Source organism: Urtica dioica, chromosome 3 (genome assembly GCF_054948205.1).
Source record: "Urtica dioica subsp. dioica isolate 48M chromosome 3, U.dioica_male_clone48M_v1_H2, whole genome shotgun sequence".
NCBI classification, from domain to species: domain Eukaryota; kingdom Viridiplantae; phylum Streptophyta; class Magnoliopsida; order Rosales; family Urticaceae; genus Urtica; species Urtica dioica.
This window is the reverse complement of record NC_142758.1, coordinates 411,986-428,372: the sequence shown is the minus strand read 5'-3', so window position 1 is coordinate 428,372 and position 16,387 is coordinate 411,986. Positions and strand designations below refer to the sequence as shown.

Sequence of the window (16,387 nt, the reverse complement as noted above, 5' to 3'; positions counted from 1 at the left end):
ATTGAAGTGCATTCAGTTTACGTTATAATATATTTTAGGATACTATTTTTATTCCCAAATTGAAGTGCAAATTGATTACATGTTAATATATTAGGATACTATTTTTATTGGCTAGAATATAGACGGAATTTTATTGTTATTTTCTGTGTGTTAATGTCAGACGAAATTCAAAATAAACATTTGTTATTTACGTGCATTTACAATGAATATACTGTAAATATGATTTGTATTTACACGAATGTACTGTAAATATTATTTGTATTTACACGAATATACACCATCCGAACAAAAACGAATCATTCTATTATGTACAACCAAATAACCATTGAAACTCATCTTTCTCATCACACAAATCACCGACCCATCTTCCTTGGGCGTCGGAGCTTTCTCGCAGGCCTTTGCAATCCCAGCCATGTAACAACCTCGAATCATGGTGTTCCACATGTAGGCGCTGGGGTTGTGGAGCCACGGGAAGAGAGCAAGGAAGATGGCCTTTGCAATCCCGGCCATGTAACAATCTTGAACACCCATTTTTGCCTTCTTCAATTGTTTCGGTCTATTTACACATGCATTCAACAATTTTCGAAACCTAATTTCAACGGAAAAACCATCTCATACCGAAGAAGAACAACCCATAAACAAAAAAAATAATGTACAAACACACCCCTATGAGAAAATCGTGTTAACTATGAATTAAATCGGGTACAAACATACATTTTCTCGTCGATTTCGTCTTTCGTTCGTCATTCGTCCGATGATTTTTAATTTTTTCCTCGTCTTCCTCTCTTTTTTTCTCTCGGCTTCCAATTTTTTTTTTTGGTAAACAAAATGAAGAAAAGTGGCGTGTTCAAATGGGTATAATTGGTTAATGAACAACCTTCCCTCGATTTCCGGGATTTAAAATCAATATCGAATAAAATCCTCCCTCAATTTGTGCAAGTAGGTATGACCGAATATTTGTTTTCCATTTAAATTAATAGACTGAAAATAATGGGCGGGAATTTGGCTGGGGTTATTTGAGGTCATTCACGTATTTTAACATGCTGTAAATAGATTACTGTGACTATTAACAGAAAATTAATAAAAAGTTGGCTAAAACCAAAAAAGAAAAAGAAAAAACATATTTAAGAATATAAATTTACCTTATTTGATTCAATAAATCAAACCTTGATAGAGACTGCTTGTAGAAGTTTCCGGGTAGATGGCATATTGTATTTATTTCGTTTAATTATTGTCATTTTTTTTGTTTCCTGAGGGAATTTATTTATTTATTTATTAAGCTACCTATTTTCTAAATCATATTAAAGAATACCGTCTTGAATCAACGTACTTGTATAGCCGCTTTGTTTTACTTGTTCATGTACGTATCAGTTTTGACTTTTGATATTGACCGGCATGATCTGTATATTCACACATAGCACAGCGATATATTAATATATTCACATTTATATTCCCTGGAAATTTCCTTTGGATCTCGCATACTTTTCTGTCACATTATTCAGATTACAAAGAGAGAAAAAGATTAATATTATCAAGCCACGCTCTCTAGCTGGAGATCAAGAAAACTCATAGAATGTTCCTTTTTTTTTTTTTTTGAAGAAACATAGAATGTTCTTTTTGTAGTTAAATTTCTTACAATATGCACCGTATGAGAGTTTCGTGACCTTTTCCAAAACTCTATATTTAAATTTCTTACAATATGCACCGTATATGTATATATTTAAGAGAAAACTAATAATTAATAACCAATAATCCTCTCCAACTCCAATCAGCAATCTTAAACATTCCACTGAACAGAAAGAAATTTACACGTGGTAGTAAATGAGTAAAACTGATATTAATATCAAGCCACAAAAAGTCAGAAATCAAAATTAGGTCTTTAACTCGTCCTTAATTTTGAAAGAAAGTACGGGATGTACAGATGATTAATTTAATAGGAGACCATAAATTACACACAAAAAAAAAAAAAAAAAAAAAACTTCCCTTCTTCCCATCCAAAAACCACTTCCCTGATACACTCCAGAGAAAAAAAAAGGATAAGAAAAAAAAAAAATATATATATATTTTGCCATCATTTCCTATATAGATGAATGAAAGATACGATCTATCTTAAACGAATGGGCTCTTCCTTGATAGTCTCCAGCATAGGCTTCCTAGACCTGCACGTAGCTAATCTGTACTTAAACTCCGGAACGATCTGATCGAATCCTCTATTATTATCATTAGTCACCGGAGAATCTCTGGCGGTGGTGGTTGCATCGTCGGAGTGAGGGAGAATTCTGACTCTGTCGCCGGAGATTCTCTTGGCGGCGGAGTTGGCGGCCATGAAGACGGCGGCGAGGTCGGCGGCGGTGACGAGAGAGTTGAGGCGTCTCATCGGAAACATGAGGTAGACGGAGCCGGGCTCGAGCTCGTCGTCGGCGGCGAGGGGGGAGAATCTCCGGCCGATGTGGAGGGACCGAGAGTCCGCCGCAAAGAAGTTTGGGAGGTCAAGCATGATCTCCGCCGCCTTCACGGCCTCTCGGAACTGTCGGATCTCGCCGCCGGGGAATATAACCCTAACCGCCTTTGAGTTCTTCATCATCGGAGTTATGGCCAAAGTGCACGAAGCGTAGTTTCCCATTATTTCTTCTTAATAATGAACTTTGTAGTTTGTGTTTGGTGTGGGCTTTGAGGACTCTGTATATATATTGTTAGAAAATAAAAAAAATCATGTGCGTGATAGGCGTTATTTAGAAGAAAAGTAAAAGCAAATGCAAAAGTGCGTGGAAGTTGTATGGGATTTTTATTTTTTTTCTTTTGTTCATTTATTATTATTGTTTTGACGAATGCGCGTTTTTTTTCTTCTTCTTTTCTTTCTGTTGGAAAAGTTTTGAAGTGTGGTATTAGAAAAAGAAATTTCGCATGTGTTTAGTTTGGATGTCTGTTTGATTTTTTATTTTTTGTACACACTAATTTGAGCTGGAATTGGCGTGTGGGACCCAAGTAATATTTAGCAAAGATGGTTCTGATGATTTATTATTTGACTAGTTTTCAACTCGCACTCCGTGCTAGAAAGAATTTTAATTATATTTATTTTATACTATCTATTGAATAATAAGTAAAAGTCAACAAATAAATTAAATCTAAATAGTGTAAAAATATTAAATATTTTTTGTATTTTATAGAGTTGTGGATTTACACCAAAAACGATTTTTGTCTTTATAATTTGCTACAAATATAACTATAATTACATATTAAAAAACTATTAAATTATAGAGCTTGTACATAGGCATCATTTTTTTTAGAGTTTGTGGGAGAACTACTTTAGTCCCATTTACTTAAGAGTTTAATCTAATTAATTTTTCTCATGTTTATTTTAGTTTAATTAATTTTTTCTCATGTTTATTTCCCTCCTAAATTATCTTCTCGCCATTGTTTAGTTTGATTTTATAAATATATATATAGGTAAACTCACGGGTGTTAAAGGAATAGCATAAGTATATAGCTTTACTACTAATTGAAAACAAAATGTCCCCATGTATGTAATCTCAAATATGCTAATTAATGAATGAAATTATTAAACTTAAGTCGAGCCGAAGTGGCGAGGTGTGTGTACGAAAAATCCAAACGTTGGCCAAGAATCTATATCAGTTTTGTATTTTTTTAATGTTATGTTTATTCTATAGTAAGTAAGTACCTTATTTATAGTTATTATTATGGACTAATTAAAGATATATTAGCGTTTACTATTGTTTATTTATTTATAAATATTAATGCATTTTGTTTATTTATTTATGAGTACAATTTGTTGATTTTAGCGATAGATATTACAGAATATGTTAAGCTTGCTTCATCATCATTCTACATTAATGGTTATTTTCCCTATAACTAATTTATTTTTATCTACAACAAAACAATAGTTTTAAAACCATATATATATGATTTTTGTTATATATTTTTTTTTTTTTTTCTTAATCAACGAGCAGAAGAAGTTGTAATGCAAGTGGGATGATTGTAAAATCAAGCGCCACGTGTAATGATAATTGTAAGCAAAGTTTGTTTGTTGGTAACCAAAAAACAAACTTTATAAATTTATTTTTTAAAAATGTCATATGATTACATACCAAAACTCATATATTACCAAAAAAAAAAAGAGAGAAAATTGAATTATATTGGGAAATTATTATAATTTAAATTAATACAATTTAAAATTAGTGACAAAAACTTTTGCTGAGTTGACACTCAAAAACGAAAAAAAAACAAAAGTTTAGTGATGCCTCTTTTTAGAGTATGTAAAAAGTATATTTTCCAGCTAATTATATACGTCACATAGTAATTTTATTTCTAGCTAATTTGTTTTTTAAATACACGATTTAAAATTAATTCTTTAATAAAATATTCAATATTTAAAGTTTTAAACAAAATTGTCGAAATTATGTTGTCAAAGTCTTAATATTGTCAGTCAAAATATTAACCTTTATAGATAAGTAATTTACCGTTTAAAAAAATATTATTGATAAAGCAAAAAAAAAAAAAAAAATTAACACGTGGTATTTATATATTTTGTAAATTTTTACTATTCGATTAATTTTATCTAAACTCTAACTATTTTATAAATTCATTAATTTCTATGGACTACGTAGCTAAAAAAAAATATTACAATGTGAAAAAGGGTATTTGAGATCTACATTCATATATTTCGGTGGGACAAGTAGAGTTTAATGTGTGGGCACTGGGGACTATGTTGTGAGTACTTGTGAAGTGTTTTATGATTCTTTCTCCTAGTAAAATAATTAAAAAATATATATATCTGTGACTGAGAAATTATATATATATATATATATATATATATATATATATATATATATTATATATATAGTGTTTGATCTACATACATTTCGGTACTTTCATATTACTTTATTTTGTGGGACAAGTAACTTTAAGTGTGTGGGTCTAATCTGTTGTGAATACGTGAAGCGTTTTATAATTTTGGGGGCAAGAGATAGTTTTGATTTGTTTTTCCTCATATGTGTACGTTTTCATGCTTCCTCCTCTTTTTATATTTCTCATTATATTATAACCATAATAGAGTAAACATGTATTCAAATTATATGCCAAGAAGAGTAAACATGTATTCAAATTTTATGCCTAGTATACATACTGTTATGTGGGATTTTTCCCGACCATAAAAACCATCGGAGCCCAACCCAAAAACGAGGAAGCACGACGAGCTCGGCTCAAGAAGTAAAGCCCAAAGTTAGGGAAGGCCAGGCTCGCCTCCAAGAAGGCATCCCTCTCACCCAATCCTGACATCGACGGCCCCCACTCTCGCCAAGGGTGACCTGCCCCATAGCGGCCTCCACTCTCGCCAAGGGAAACCTACCTCATAATGGCGACCTCCACTCTCGCCAAGGGCGACCTGCCTCATTATGGCGGGATCCACTCTCGTCAATGACGACCTGCCTCGTAATGGCGGTCTCCACTCTCGTCAAAGGCGACCTGCCTCATAATGTCGGCCTCCACTCTCGTCAACGACGACCTGCCTCGTAATGGCGGCCTCCACTCTCGCCAAGGGCGACCTGCCTCATAATGGCGGCCTCCACTCTCGCCAACGGCGACCTGCCTCATTATGGCGGCCTCCACTCTCGCCAAGGGCGATCTGCCTCGTCATGGCGGCCTCCACTCTCGCCGAGGACGACCTGCCTCATAACGGCGGCCTCCACTCTTGCCGAAGGCGACCTGCCTCATCATGGCGGCCTCCACTCTCGCCAAGGGCGACCTGCCCCGTCATGGCGGCCTCCACTCTTGAGGGCGACCTGCCTCGTCATGGCGGCCTCCACTCTCGAGGGCGACCTGCCCCGTCATGGCGGCCTCCACTCTCGCCGAGGGCGACCTGCCTCGTTATGGCGGCCTCCACTCTCGAGGGCGACCTGCCCCGTCATGGCGGCCTCCACTCTCGCCGAGGACGACCTGCCTCATAACGGCGGTCTCCACTCTCGCCAAGGGCGACCTGCCCTGTCATGGCAGCCTCCACTCTCGAGGGCGACCTGCCTCGTCATGGCGGCCTCCACTCTCGAGGGCGACCTGCCCCATCATGGCGGCCTCCACTCTCGCCAAAGGCGACCTGCCCCGTTGTGGCGGCCTCCACTCTCGCCGAAGGCAGCCTGCCTCAAAATGGCGGCCTCCACTCCGAGGTCGACCCACTCCCTCGTGATAGCAGGGGTCGGCCTCCAACAAGGAAATGTCGGCCTCCACCCCGGGTCCGAGGAAGTGACGGTTTTACCCCAACCCATCATCACATCTCTATAAATACCTCCATTTTTCCCATTTGGAGGTAAGTTTGCTCACACTTACAAAACCTCTGCTTCTCTCTCATCAGAGCTTCTCTCTCTAGAACTCGAAGCACGACACCTAGACTAATGTTGAGCGTCGGAGTGCCCGCCGGAGGAAACCCCTCCGCGGTCCTTTAGCTCACTCTCTTCTCTTTTCTCAGGTGACGAGTCGTCGGAAATCCTTTTCCGGCACGGCGGAGGTACAGGTGTTAGGACAACTTCTCCGTTCGACCACCGTGCGGTCAAAGGGTCCGGCCCTAGACCGAACCGCGGACCGGTTTTCGTGTTGATCCATTTTCAGGCATTAACACATACATACAATTATTACTTATTATATGTGTTTAACACGGTTTTTTTTTACCGTAGTAGAAAATATAGTAACGATTATTTTAAAATGTTCTAGAAAGTTATACTTTCTACAATTTCACGATCGAATTCTCAGAGTGAAGAAAGAGGAGATGAAAACGAGAGAATTTTGGAAAAGGAAAAACTATTTTTTTAATTTGAAAATTGGGATAGATTACAATCTATATCCGCCCAGATTACAACAAAAGGAAAAGACTTAAAACGCCCTCATTAAAACTGTTAATGAAGGACAGAAAAGTAAAACAACCATAAAAACAAAAGCTAATAAAAGAAGCTAACGTGTGTACTAAGACATAAAACCATCAACTGAAGAAACGTCTAAACTAGCCAATTCTCAATACTCCCCCTCAAGGTGGACGAAAGATATCCTTGAGAGACAACTTGGACATGATAGATCGCGGAGCTGGAGCAGGAAGAGGCTTAGTAAAAACATCTGCCAGTTGATGTTGAGTGTGGATTGGTAACAGCTTTACACCTCCACGCTGCACATGATCACAAACAAAATAGAGATCGATTTCTATATGTTTTGTTCGTTCATGGAAGGCAAGATTTGAGGCGATGTAGATAGCGGCTTGATTGTCGCAGAACAACACTGTAGGACTCGACTGAACAATGTGAAAGTCACGTAGTAGTTGTTACAACCAAATCAACTCACTAGTTGCAGATGCCAATGCTCGATATTTTGACTCTGCCGACGATCTTGATACTGTTTGCTGCTTCTTAGACTTCCATGCCACCAGGGAGTCGCCGATGAACATGCAGAATCCAGTGATAGAGCGCCGTGTGTCTGAACAAGTTGCTCAATTAGCATCCGGAAAACCTTTCAACTGTATTGAGGATTGAGCGGAGAAGAAAAGACCTTGTCCCAGAGCAGCTTTGATGTACCTGAGTAGATGATGCACTGCCTGCAAGTGAATGTCACAAGGTGACTGTAAAAATTGACTTAAGATGTTGACAGTGTAAGTAATATCAGGTCGAGAGATGGTCAAATACAACAAACAACCAATGAGACTCCGATAGTGAGTCTTATCAGTCAAAGGAACACCAATATCAGAAGACAACTTAAGGCTATAAGACATAAGAGTAGATACAGGCTTCGAATCTAAGAAGCTGTAATCCTCAAGCAACTGAAGGGCATATTGTCTCTGGCTAATGACAATGCCAGAGGCAGATCTAGCAATTTCAATACCAAGAAAAAACTTTAGGGGACCTAAATCACGAAGCTTGAATTTGGAATGTAAGAATTTCTTAACATGTCCAATTTCAACCATATTAGGTCCAGCAATTATGATGTCATCGACATATAAAAGGATGGCTATAAAATTATTTCCACTACCATGAGTAAAAAGAGAGTAATCAGACTGTGATTGTGAAAAGCTAAAAGAAATAATAGCCTGAGTAAAGGCGATGTTCCATTGCCGTGAAGCTTGCTTGAGTCCATAGATCGACTTATGCAGCTTGCAAACTTGTTTAGGAGCTTTCACTTGATGCTCCCCCTGACTATCATAACCCAATGGTAAGTCCATATAAACCTCTTCAAATAGTTCACCATTTAAAAAAGCATTATTGATATCCAATTGAGCAAGAAACCAATTTTGAGATACAGATAAGGCAAGTAAAACTTTAACAGTAGTAAGTTTGGCCACAAGAGAGAAGGTGTCAATGAAATCAACCTCTTCTCTTTGATTATAACCCTTTGCTACTAATCGAGCTTTGTGCCGAGCTAAGGATCCATTAGAGTTGAACTTGTTTGTGTAGATCCAGCGACAACCAATGTACTTATTCCCATGGGGTAGGCCTACTACTGTCCAGGTCCTATTCTCTTAATGTGAGATTTGTGAGATTTTTGTGATCTAATTTAACGTTTCAAGTGATCTAATTTGTGAGATTTTTTCTAAAAAACTAACAAATTAGGAAATTACACTTAATGACTGTGGTTGACTTAGTTTATTAAGTCTTTTTTTAGTTTTTTTTTTCTAAAAGCCCAACCGTTTTAAAGTGTTTGGTAAAAATAACTTTTAGTAAAAGTTGAAAAATAATTTTGCAAAATATAGAAGAAAATGAAAAAAAAAAAAACTAAATTTCGTAGCTTTTGGAAAAAAAAAAACATTTTTTTTCAAAAGAAAAATTTAAAAGCGTTTTTTTTTTTTTTTTTTTTTTAAGCAAAGCTATGCCAAACTCGATCAACATTATTGATGATAGTTTTGATTGCCATCTTATTTAACGTTTTAATGGCATTTGATTTATGTCTGCTATCTTTTTACACCATATTGTTTTAATAGCAGTTAATATGTGATTGCCATGAAAACTTTAAAAAAAGATGGCGGTTTTTTTAAACAAATGCCATCTATCAATAGCCACTAATTCTCATTTCTCTAGGAGTGTACATGCATGTATATACTTATATACTCGTCCAAATAAATATATTTATATAGTTATATATGCAAATTCAAAAAAATATCTATATAAATGGTACATAGTATAGTATAGACTAATTGGTAATTTCACATCAATTTTAAAGTAAAAGTCGTGAGTTCAATCTTTATTAGCAACAAAGCTGCCTTCAATATATATATATATATATATATATATATATATATATATATCCACATATATTATTTTTAAAGGACATATAATGCATTAGAAAAACATTTTATTTTGTCGGTGGGTTTCAAACATTGCATTTCTATACAGCTACCGTATGATATATGCATTAAAGACAGCCTTGAAATGACCATTTCTAAGAAGACATTATGAATTTACGGTTAAGAACTAATATATATGTATATATATACACACACACACACTATATTATCTGCCTATATTTTATGATTCAGTATAATTCATAATCCATTTATAATTATAACGTGGTTCTGCAATACAATGGTCCAAAATAATTAAGGGTTTCCCTTAAAGTTGCTTTTATTAAAATCAAGTGTGGAAAAACAAAAGTAGTTGGGACGATTTCAGCCAACCAACGAATTATAAGGTTTTAACCAAGAATTACTAGTACAATGTCTTAATAATTTTTTTTTTCTTTGAGAGTACTTGCGATTTATCCAGAGTGTTTTTTTGTGTGTGAAATAATTGATGAAATAGAATAATTATTGGCGTAACTTTTTTTTTTCATATATAAATGAATTATTGGTCTAGCGAATGATTAACTTATAGCTGAAATGAGTAATCTCAAAGAATGAATTACCATCTGGATATTGTATATAATATTGATGAGATACTACATCACTATTTAACAGCTCTTTATGTGTTTACAATGTCTCTTTCGGAATTTCTATAATTCTAAAGGATTTCATATAAGCTACCTAACATGTACATGTACATAGTTGGAGACTCTATTTTGTGTTGCTTTACTGACAAATGTGTATATCATTTTAATTACAATGATAGTATTCAGTGATAAATATAGATTTTGTAACTGTTCAATAATAAAATCTAGGATTTTTGTGACTATATGATCACAAAATCCAATATTTTGTGATAATTTGATCACGAAATACTGAATTTGGTGATACAACTGTCACGAAATTTTATTTTTCATGACACAAATTGCCACGAAATTCTAAATTAAAACAAACATAAATAGTTTTATCAAATATATCAAATAAGCTGACAGCCTACACAAAAATAAATTTTATTTCCTCCTCTATCAAAGTAATTAAGCAAAGAATATTTTACAAAATGTGTAAAAAAAATTGAATTAACACAATACATCAAAGCTTCAACGCATTCAATTAAATATTCTTTGGCCCCTTTAACTCCACTCATCCACCTGAAAACACCATAAAAACACATAAATAATAGTGCTCAATATAATTTAGTATTTTCTTAGAGGAAAAAAGTTTAAACATAAAAACTCATAGATCTTTAGCACCACCAAATATATAATACCCATAGTCTAGTATTTCGTGATTGACTTATCACAAAACATAAGATTTCGTTAGAAATCTATCTCAAAATTCAAGATTTCGTGACAAAATTGTCATAAAATATATTCGTTTAAAATCGGACCATTGGTCTAAAAATTAGTGATGTAGTCCAATTTATGATTTTAACGATTTTTTTGCGCTGCCCTAGTATCAGGCGTGCGCGAGGGGATTCACATTGCCTCCCGGACGTCGCGGTGGGCGTAGGGCGCTTAATACTTCTAGACTCGTGACCTTGTTCCTGCTTGAGTTTCGACCATAAAAGTCTAATTTGTGGTTTTCGTTTTTGAATTTTAATTTTGTGGGCATGACCAATTGATTTTAAATTTTATAGTAGTTTTGCAGCAGTAGTGTCATTTTTTCACGATAGAAATATAACTCCTATCACACACGCCATACACCATAAAAAGAAATTGCATGTGTTGTCGCAGGAAAATGAACAACAATTTAAAGCTTCGAGCGGTTCGACTCAAGGCTAGACCAAGTGACCGCACCCGAGCCAAGTGTGTAAACTCGAAAGTCTCGAATTGTCGTTCCTCCAGTCGGAGGCATTATTTGAGGAGAGAATGAGGTGAATGTGGGGTGTGACTGCGCTTCTTATGAGCTGCCTACGTATCTGAGCACAACAGGATCAAGTCATAACGTAGTTCAATGCGTGTGTGTACGCTATTTGAGGTGCAGAGCTTGAAGGGTGTGCTAGACAGAGGAAACAAAGCGCGAAGGAGTCCTCAGCGAATTCTCAAGACTCTAGAATTAAGTGACCCGAGAGAGAATGTGTGTTTTGTCTCGGAAATGAGGGAGATTCTCAGTAGAGAATTCCGGGCGCAACTGTGTGCGGGAGATTAAGCGCTCGATCAGAGGAAACCCTGCGCATAAAGTCTCCGACAGCATTTCAGAACTCTGAGAGCGAGTAATCTTGAAGAGGAATGAATGTGTCTCTGATTTTCTCTGATGATAGGTATTTATAATGGATGTGGAGGCCTAAAAGGGCCTCTGGACGCACATCATGGAGCGCGCGGAGACGCACGGAGCTCAAAGACGCGTCGCGGCCGCGCCTACCTCTTTTGAGGAGCGCGCGATGCTCCTTAGAGGAGCGGGCGCATGGCACACAGACAAATAAGCACGGCACGTCGGGCCCTTTGCGCGTCGCGCGTTTGTTGTGTGGTGCGTACTGAGCTTCGTCTCGTGCGTGAGCTTGGGCTTGGACTTTTGGGTCTTTTTTGTGTGAGCTTTAATAGGCTTTTTCGTGTCCCGACTCGTTAGGCTTTAGAATTCGAAATTCGACGCAAGTCGTGTGAATTTTAATTAATGTGAGAACGATCGACAACAACATGTATTAATAATTATTATCATGCTTATTACATGTGTATGAAAGCTTCTTTACATTTTGCTTAACTCATTTTTAAATTTAATTTTATGACAGAAAATTTATAAATGAATCATTTTTTTTTTACGGTGGAACGATCTTTTTTGTGTGAGCTTTAATAGGCTTTTTCGTGTCCCGACTCGTTAGGCTTTAGAATTCGAAATTCGACGCAAGTCGTGTGAATTTTAATTAATGTGAGAACGATCGACAACAACATGTATTAATAATTATTATCATGCTTATTACATGTGTATGAAAGCTTCTTTACATTTTGCTTAACTCATTTTTAAATTTAATTTTATGACAGAAAATTTATAAATGAATCATTTTTTTTTACGGTGGAACGATCTTTTCATTTCGACTCAAGGCTAGACCAAGTGACCGCACCCGAGCCAAGTGTGTAAACTCGAAAGTCTCGAATTGTCGTTCCTCCAGTCGGAGGCATTATTTGAGGAGAGAATGGGGTGAATGTGGGGTGTGACTGCGCTTCTTATGAGCTGCCTACGTATCTGAGCACAACAGGATCAAGTCATAACGTAGTTCAATGCGTGTGTGTACGCTATTTGAGGTGCAGAGCTTGAAGGGTGTGCTCGACAGAGGAAACAAAGCGCGAAGGAGTCCTCAGCGAATTCTCAAGACTCTAGAATTAAGTGACCCGAGAGAGAATGTGTGTTTTGTCTCGGAAATGAGGGAGATTCTCAGTAGAGAATTCCGGGCGCAACTGTGTGCGGGAGATTAAGCGCTCGATCAGAGGAAACCCTGCGCATAAAGTCTCCGACAACATTTCAGAACTCTGAGAGCGAATAATCTTGAAGAGGAATGAATGTGTCTCTGATTTTCTCTGATGATGGGTATTTATAATGGATGTGGAGGCCTAAAAGGGCCTCTGGACGTACATCATGGAGCGCGCGGAGACACACGGAGCTCAAAGACGCGTCGCGGCCGCGCCTACCTCTTTTGAGGAGCGCGCGATGCTCCTTAGACGAGCGGGCGCATGGCACACAGACAAATAAGCACGGCACGTCGGGCCCTTTGCGCGTCGCGCGTTTGTTGCGTGGTGCGTACTGAGCTCCGTCTCGTGCGTGAGCTTGGGCTTGGACTTTTGGGTCTTTTTTGTGCGAGCTTCTTTAAAATTCGAAATTCGACGCAGGTCGTGTGAATTTCAGTTAATGTGAGAACGATCGACAACAACATGTATTAATAATTATTATCATGCTTATTACATGTGTATGAAAGCTTCTTTACATTTTGCTTAACTCATTTTTAAATTTAATTTTATGACAGAAAATTTATAAATGAATCATTTTTTTTTACGGTGGAACGATCTTTTCATTTCGACTCAAGGCTAGACCAAGTGACCGCACCCGAGCCAAGTGTGTAAACTCGAAAGTCTCGAATTGTCGTTCCTCCAGTCGGAGGCATTATTTGAGGAGAGAATGGGGTGAATGTGGGGTGTGACTGCGCTTCTTATGAGCTGCCTACGTATCTGAGCACAACAGGATCAAGTCATAACGTAGTTCAATGCGTGTGTGTACGCTATTTGAGATGCAGAGCTTGAAGGGTGTGCTCGACAGAGGAAACAAAGCGCGAAGGAGTCCTCAGCGAATTCTCAAGACTCTAGAATTAAGAGACCCGAGAGAGAATGTGTGTTTTGTCTCGGAAATGAGGGAGATTCTCAGTAGAGAATTCCGGGCGCAACTGTGTGCGGGAGATTAAGCGCTCGATCAGAGGAAACCCTGCGCATAAAGTCTCCGACAGCATTTCAGAACTCTGAGAGCGAGTAATCTTGAAAAGGAATGAATGTGTCTCTGATTTTCTCTGATGATGGGTATTTATAATGGATGTGGAGGCCTAAAAGGGCCTCTGGACGCACATCATGGAGCGCGCAGAGACGCACTGAGCTCAAAGACACGTCGCGGCCGCGCCTACCTCTTTTGAGGAGCGCGCGATGCTCCTTAGAGGAGCGGGCGCATGGCACACAGACAAATAAGCACGGCACGTCGGGCCCTTTGCGCGTCGCGCGTTTGTTGCGTGGTGCGTACTGAGCTCCGTCTCGTGCGTGAGCTTGGGCTTGGACTTTTGGGTCTTTTTTGTGCGAGCTTCTTTAGAATTCGAAATTCGACGCAGGTCGTGTGAATTTTAGTTAATGTGAGAACGATCGACAACAACATGTATTAATAATTATTATCATGCTTATTACATGTGTATGAAAGCTTCTTTACATTTTGCTTAACTCATTTTTAAATTTAATTTTATGACAGAAAATTTATAAATGAATCATTTTTTTTTACGGTGGAACGATCTTTTCATTTCGACTCAAGGCTAGACCAAGTGACCGCACCCGAGCCAAGTGTGTAAACTCGAAAGTTTCGAATTGTCGTTCCTCCAGTCGGAGGCTTTATTTGAGGAGAGAATGAGGTGAATGTGGGGTGTAACTGCGCTTCTTATGAGCTGCCTACGTATCTGAGCACAACAGGATCAAGTCATAACGTAGTTCAATGCGTGTGTGTACGCTATTTGAGGTGCAGAGATTGAAGGGTGTGCTCGACAGAGGAAACAAAGCGCGAAGGAGTCCTCAGCGAATTCTCAAGACTCTAGAATTAAGTGACCCGAGAGAGAATGTGTGTTTTGTCTCGGAAATGAGGGAGATTCTCAGTAGAGAATTCCGGACGCAACTGTGTGCGGGAGATTAAGCGCTCGATCAGAGGAAACCCTGCGCATAAAGTCTCCGACAGCATTTCAGAACTCTGAGAGTAATCTTGAAGAGGAATGAATGTGTCTCTGATTTTCTCTGATGATGGGTATTTATAATGGATGCGGAGGCCTAAAAGGGCCTCTGGACGCACATCATGGAGCGCGCGGAGACGCACGGAACTCAAAGACGCGTCGCGGCCGCGCCTACCTCTTTTGAGGAGTGTGCGATGCTCCTTAGAGGAGCGGGCGCATGGCACACAGACAGATAAGCGCGGCACGTCGGGCCCTTTGCGCGTCGCGCGTTTGTTGCGTGGTGCGTATTGAGCTCCGCCTCGTGCGTGAGCTTGGGCTTGGACTTTTGGGTCTTTTTTGTGTGAGCTTTAATAGGCTTTTTCGTGTCTCGACTCGTTAGTCTTTAGAATTCGAAATTCGACGCAAGTCGTGTGAATTTTAATTAATGTGAGAACGATCGACAACAACATGTATTAATAATTATTATCATGCTTATTACATGTGTATGAAAGCTTCTTTACATTTTGCTTAACTCATTTTTAAATTTAATTTTATGACAGAAAATTTATAAATGAATCATTTTTTTTTTACGGTGGAACGATCTTTTTTGTGTGAGCTTTAATAGGCTTTTTCGTGTCCCGACTCGTTAGGCTTTAGAATTCGAAATTCGACGCAAGTCGTGTGAATTTTAATTAATGTGAGAACGATCGACAACAACATGTATTAATAATTATTATCATGCTTATTACATGTGTATGAAAGCTTCTTTACATTTTGCTTAACTCATTTTTAAATTTAATTTTATGACAGAAAATTTATAAATGAATCATTTTTTTTTACGGTGGAACGATCTTTTCATTTCGACTCAAGGCTAGACCAAGTGACCGCACCCGAGCCAAGTGTGTAAACTCGAAGGTCTCGAATTGTCGTTCCTCCAGTCGGAGGCATTATTTGAGGAGAGAATGGGGTGAATGTGGGGTGTGACTGCGCTTCTTATGAGCTGCCTACGTATCTGAGCACAACAGGATCAAGTCATAACGTAGTTCAATGCGTGTGTGTACGCTATTTGAGGTGCAGAGCTTGAAGGGTGTGCTCGACAGAGGAAACAAAGCGCGAAGGAGTCCTCAGCGAATTCTCAAGACTCTAGAATTAAGTGACCCGAGAGAGAATGTGTGTTTTGTCTCGGAAATGAGGGAGATTCTCAGTAGAGAATTCCGGGCGCAACTGTGTGCGGGAGATTAAGCGCTCGATCAGAGGAAACCCTGCGCATAAAGTCTCCGACAACATTTCAGAACTCTGAGAGCGAATAATCTTGAAGAGGAATGAATGTGTCTCTGATTTTCTCTGATGATGGGTATTTATAATGGATGTGGAGGCCTAAAAGGGCCTCTGGACGTACATCATGGAGCGCGCGGAGACACACGGAGCTCAAAGACGCGTCGCGGCCGCGCCTACCTCTTTTGAGGAGCGCGCGATGCTCCTTAGACGAGCGGGCGCATGGCACACAGACAAATAAGCACGGCACGTCGGGCCCTTTGCGCGTCGCGCGTTTGTTGCGTGGTGCGTATTGAGCTCCGTCTCGTGCGTGAGCTTGGGCTTGGACTTTTGGGTCTTTTTTGTGCGAGCTTCTTTAGAATTCGAAATTCGACGCAGGTCGTGTGAATTTCAGTTAATGTGAGAACGATCGACAACAA

The 16,387-nt window shown here is 38.6% G+C and overlaps 1 protein-coding gene across 1 annotated transcript; it reads right to left on the bottom strand.

The window, feature by feature from the left end:
- Window positions 1-1,861: 1,861 nt before the first annotated feature.
- On the bottom strand, window positions 1,862-2,778 carry LOC149401860 (uncharacterized). Its single transcript, XM_089608730.1, has one exon. The coding sequence runs from the start codon at window positions 2,621-2,623 to the stop codon at window positions 2,105-2,107; it is 519 nt and encodes a 172-aa protein (XP_089464856.1). The 5' UTR covers window positions 2,624-2,778; the 3' UTR covers window positions 1,862-2,104.
- Window positions 2,779-16,387: the final 13,609 nt, after the last annotated feature.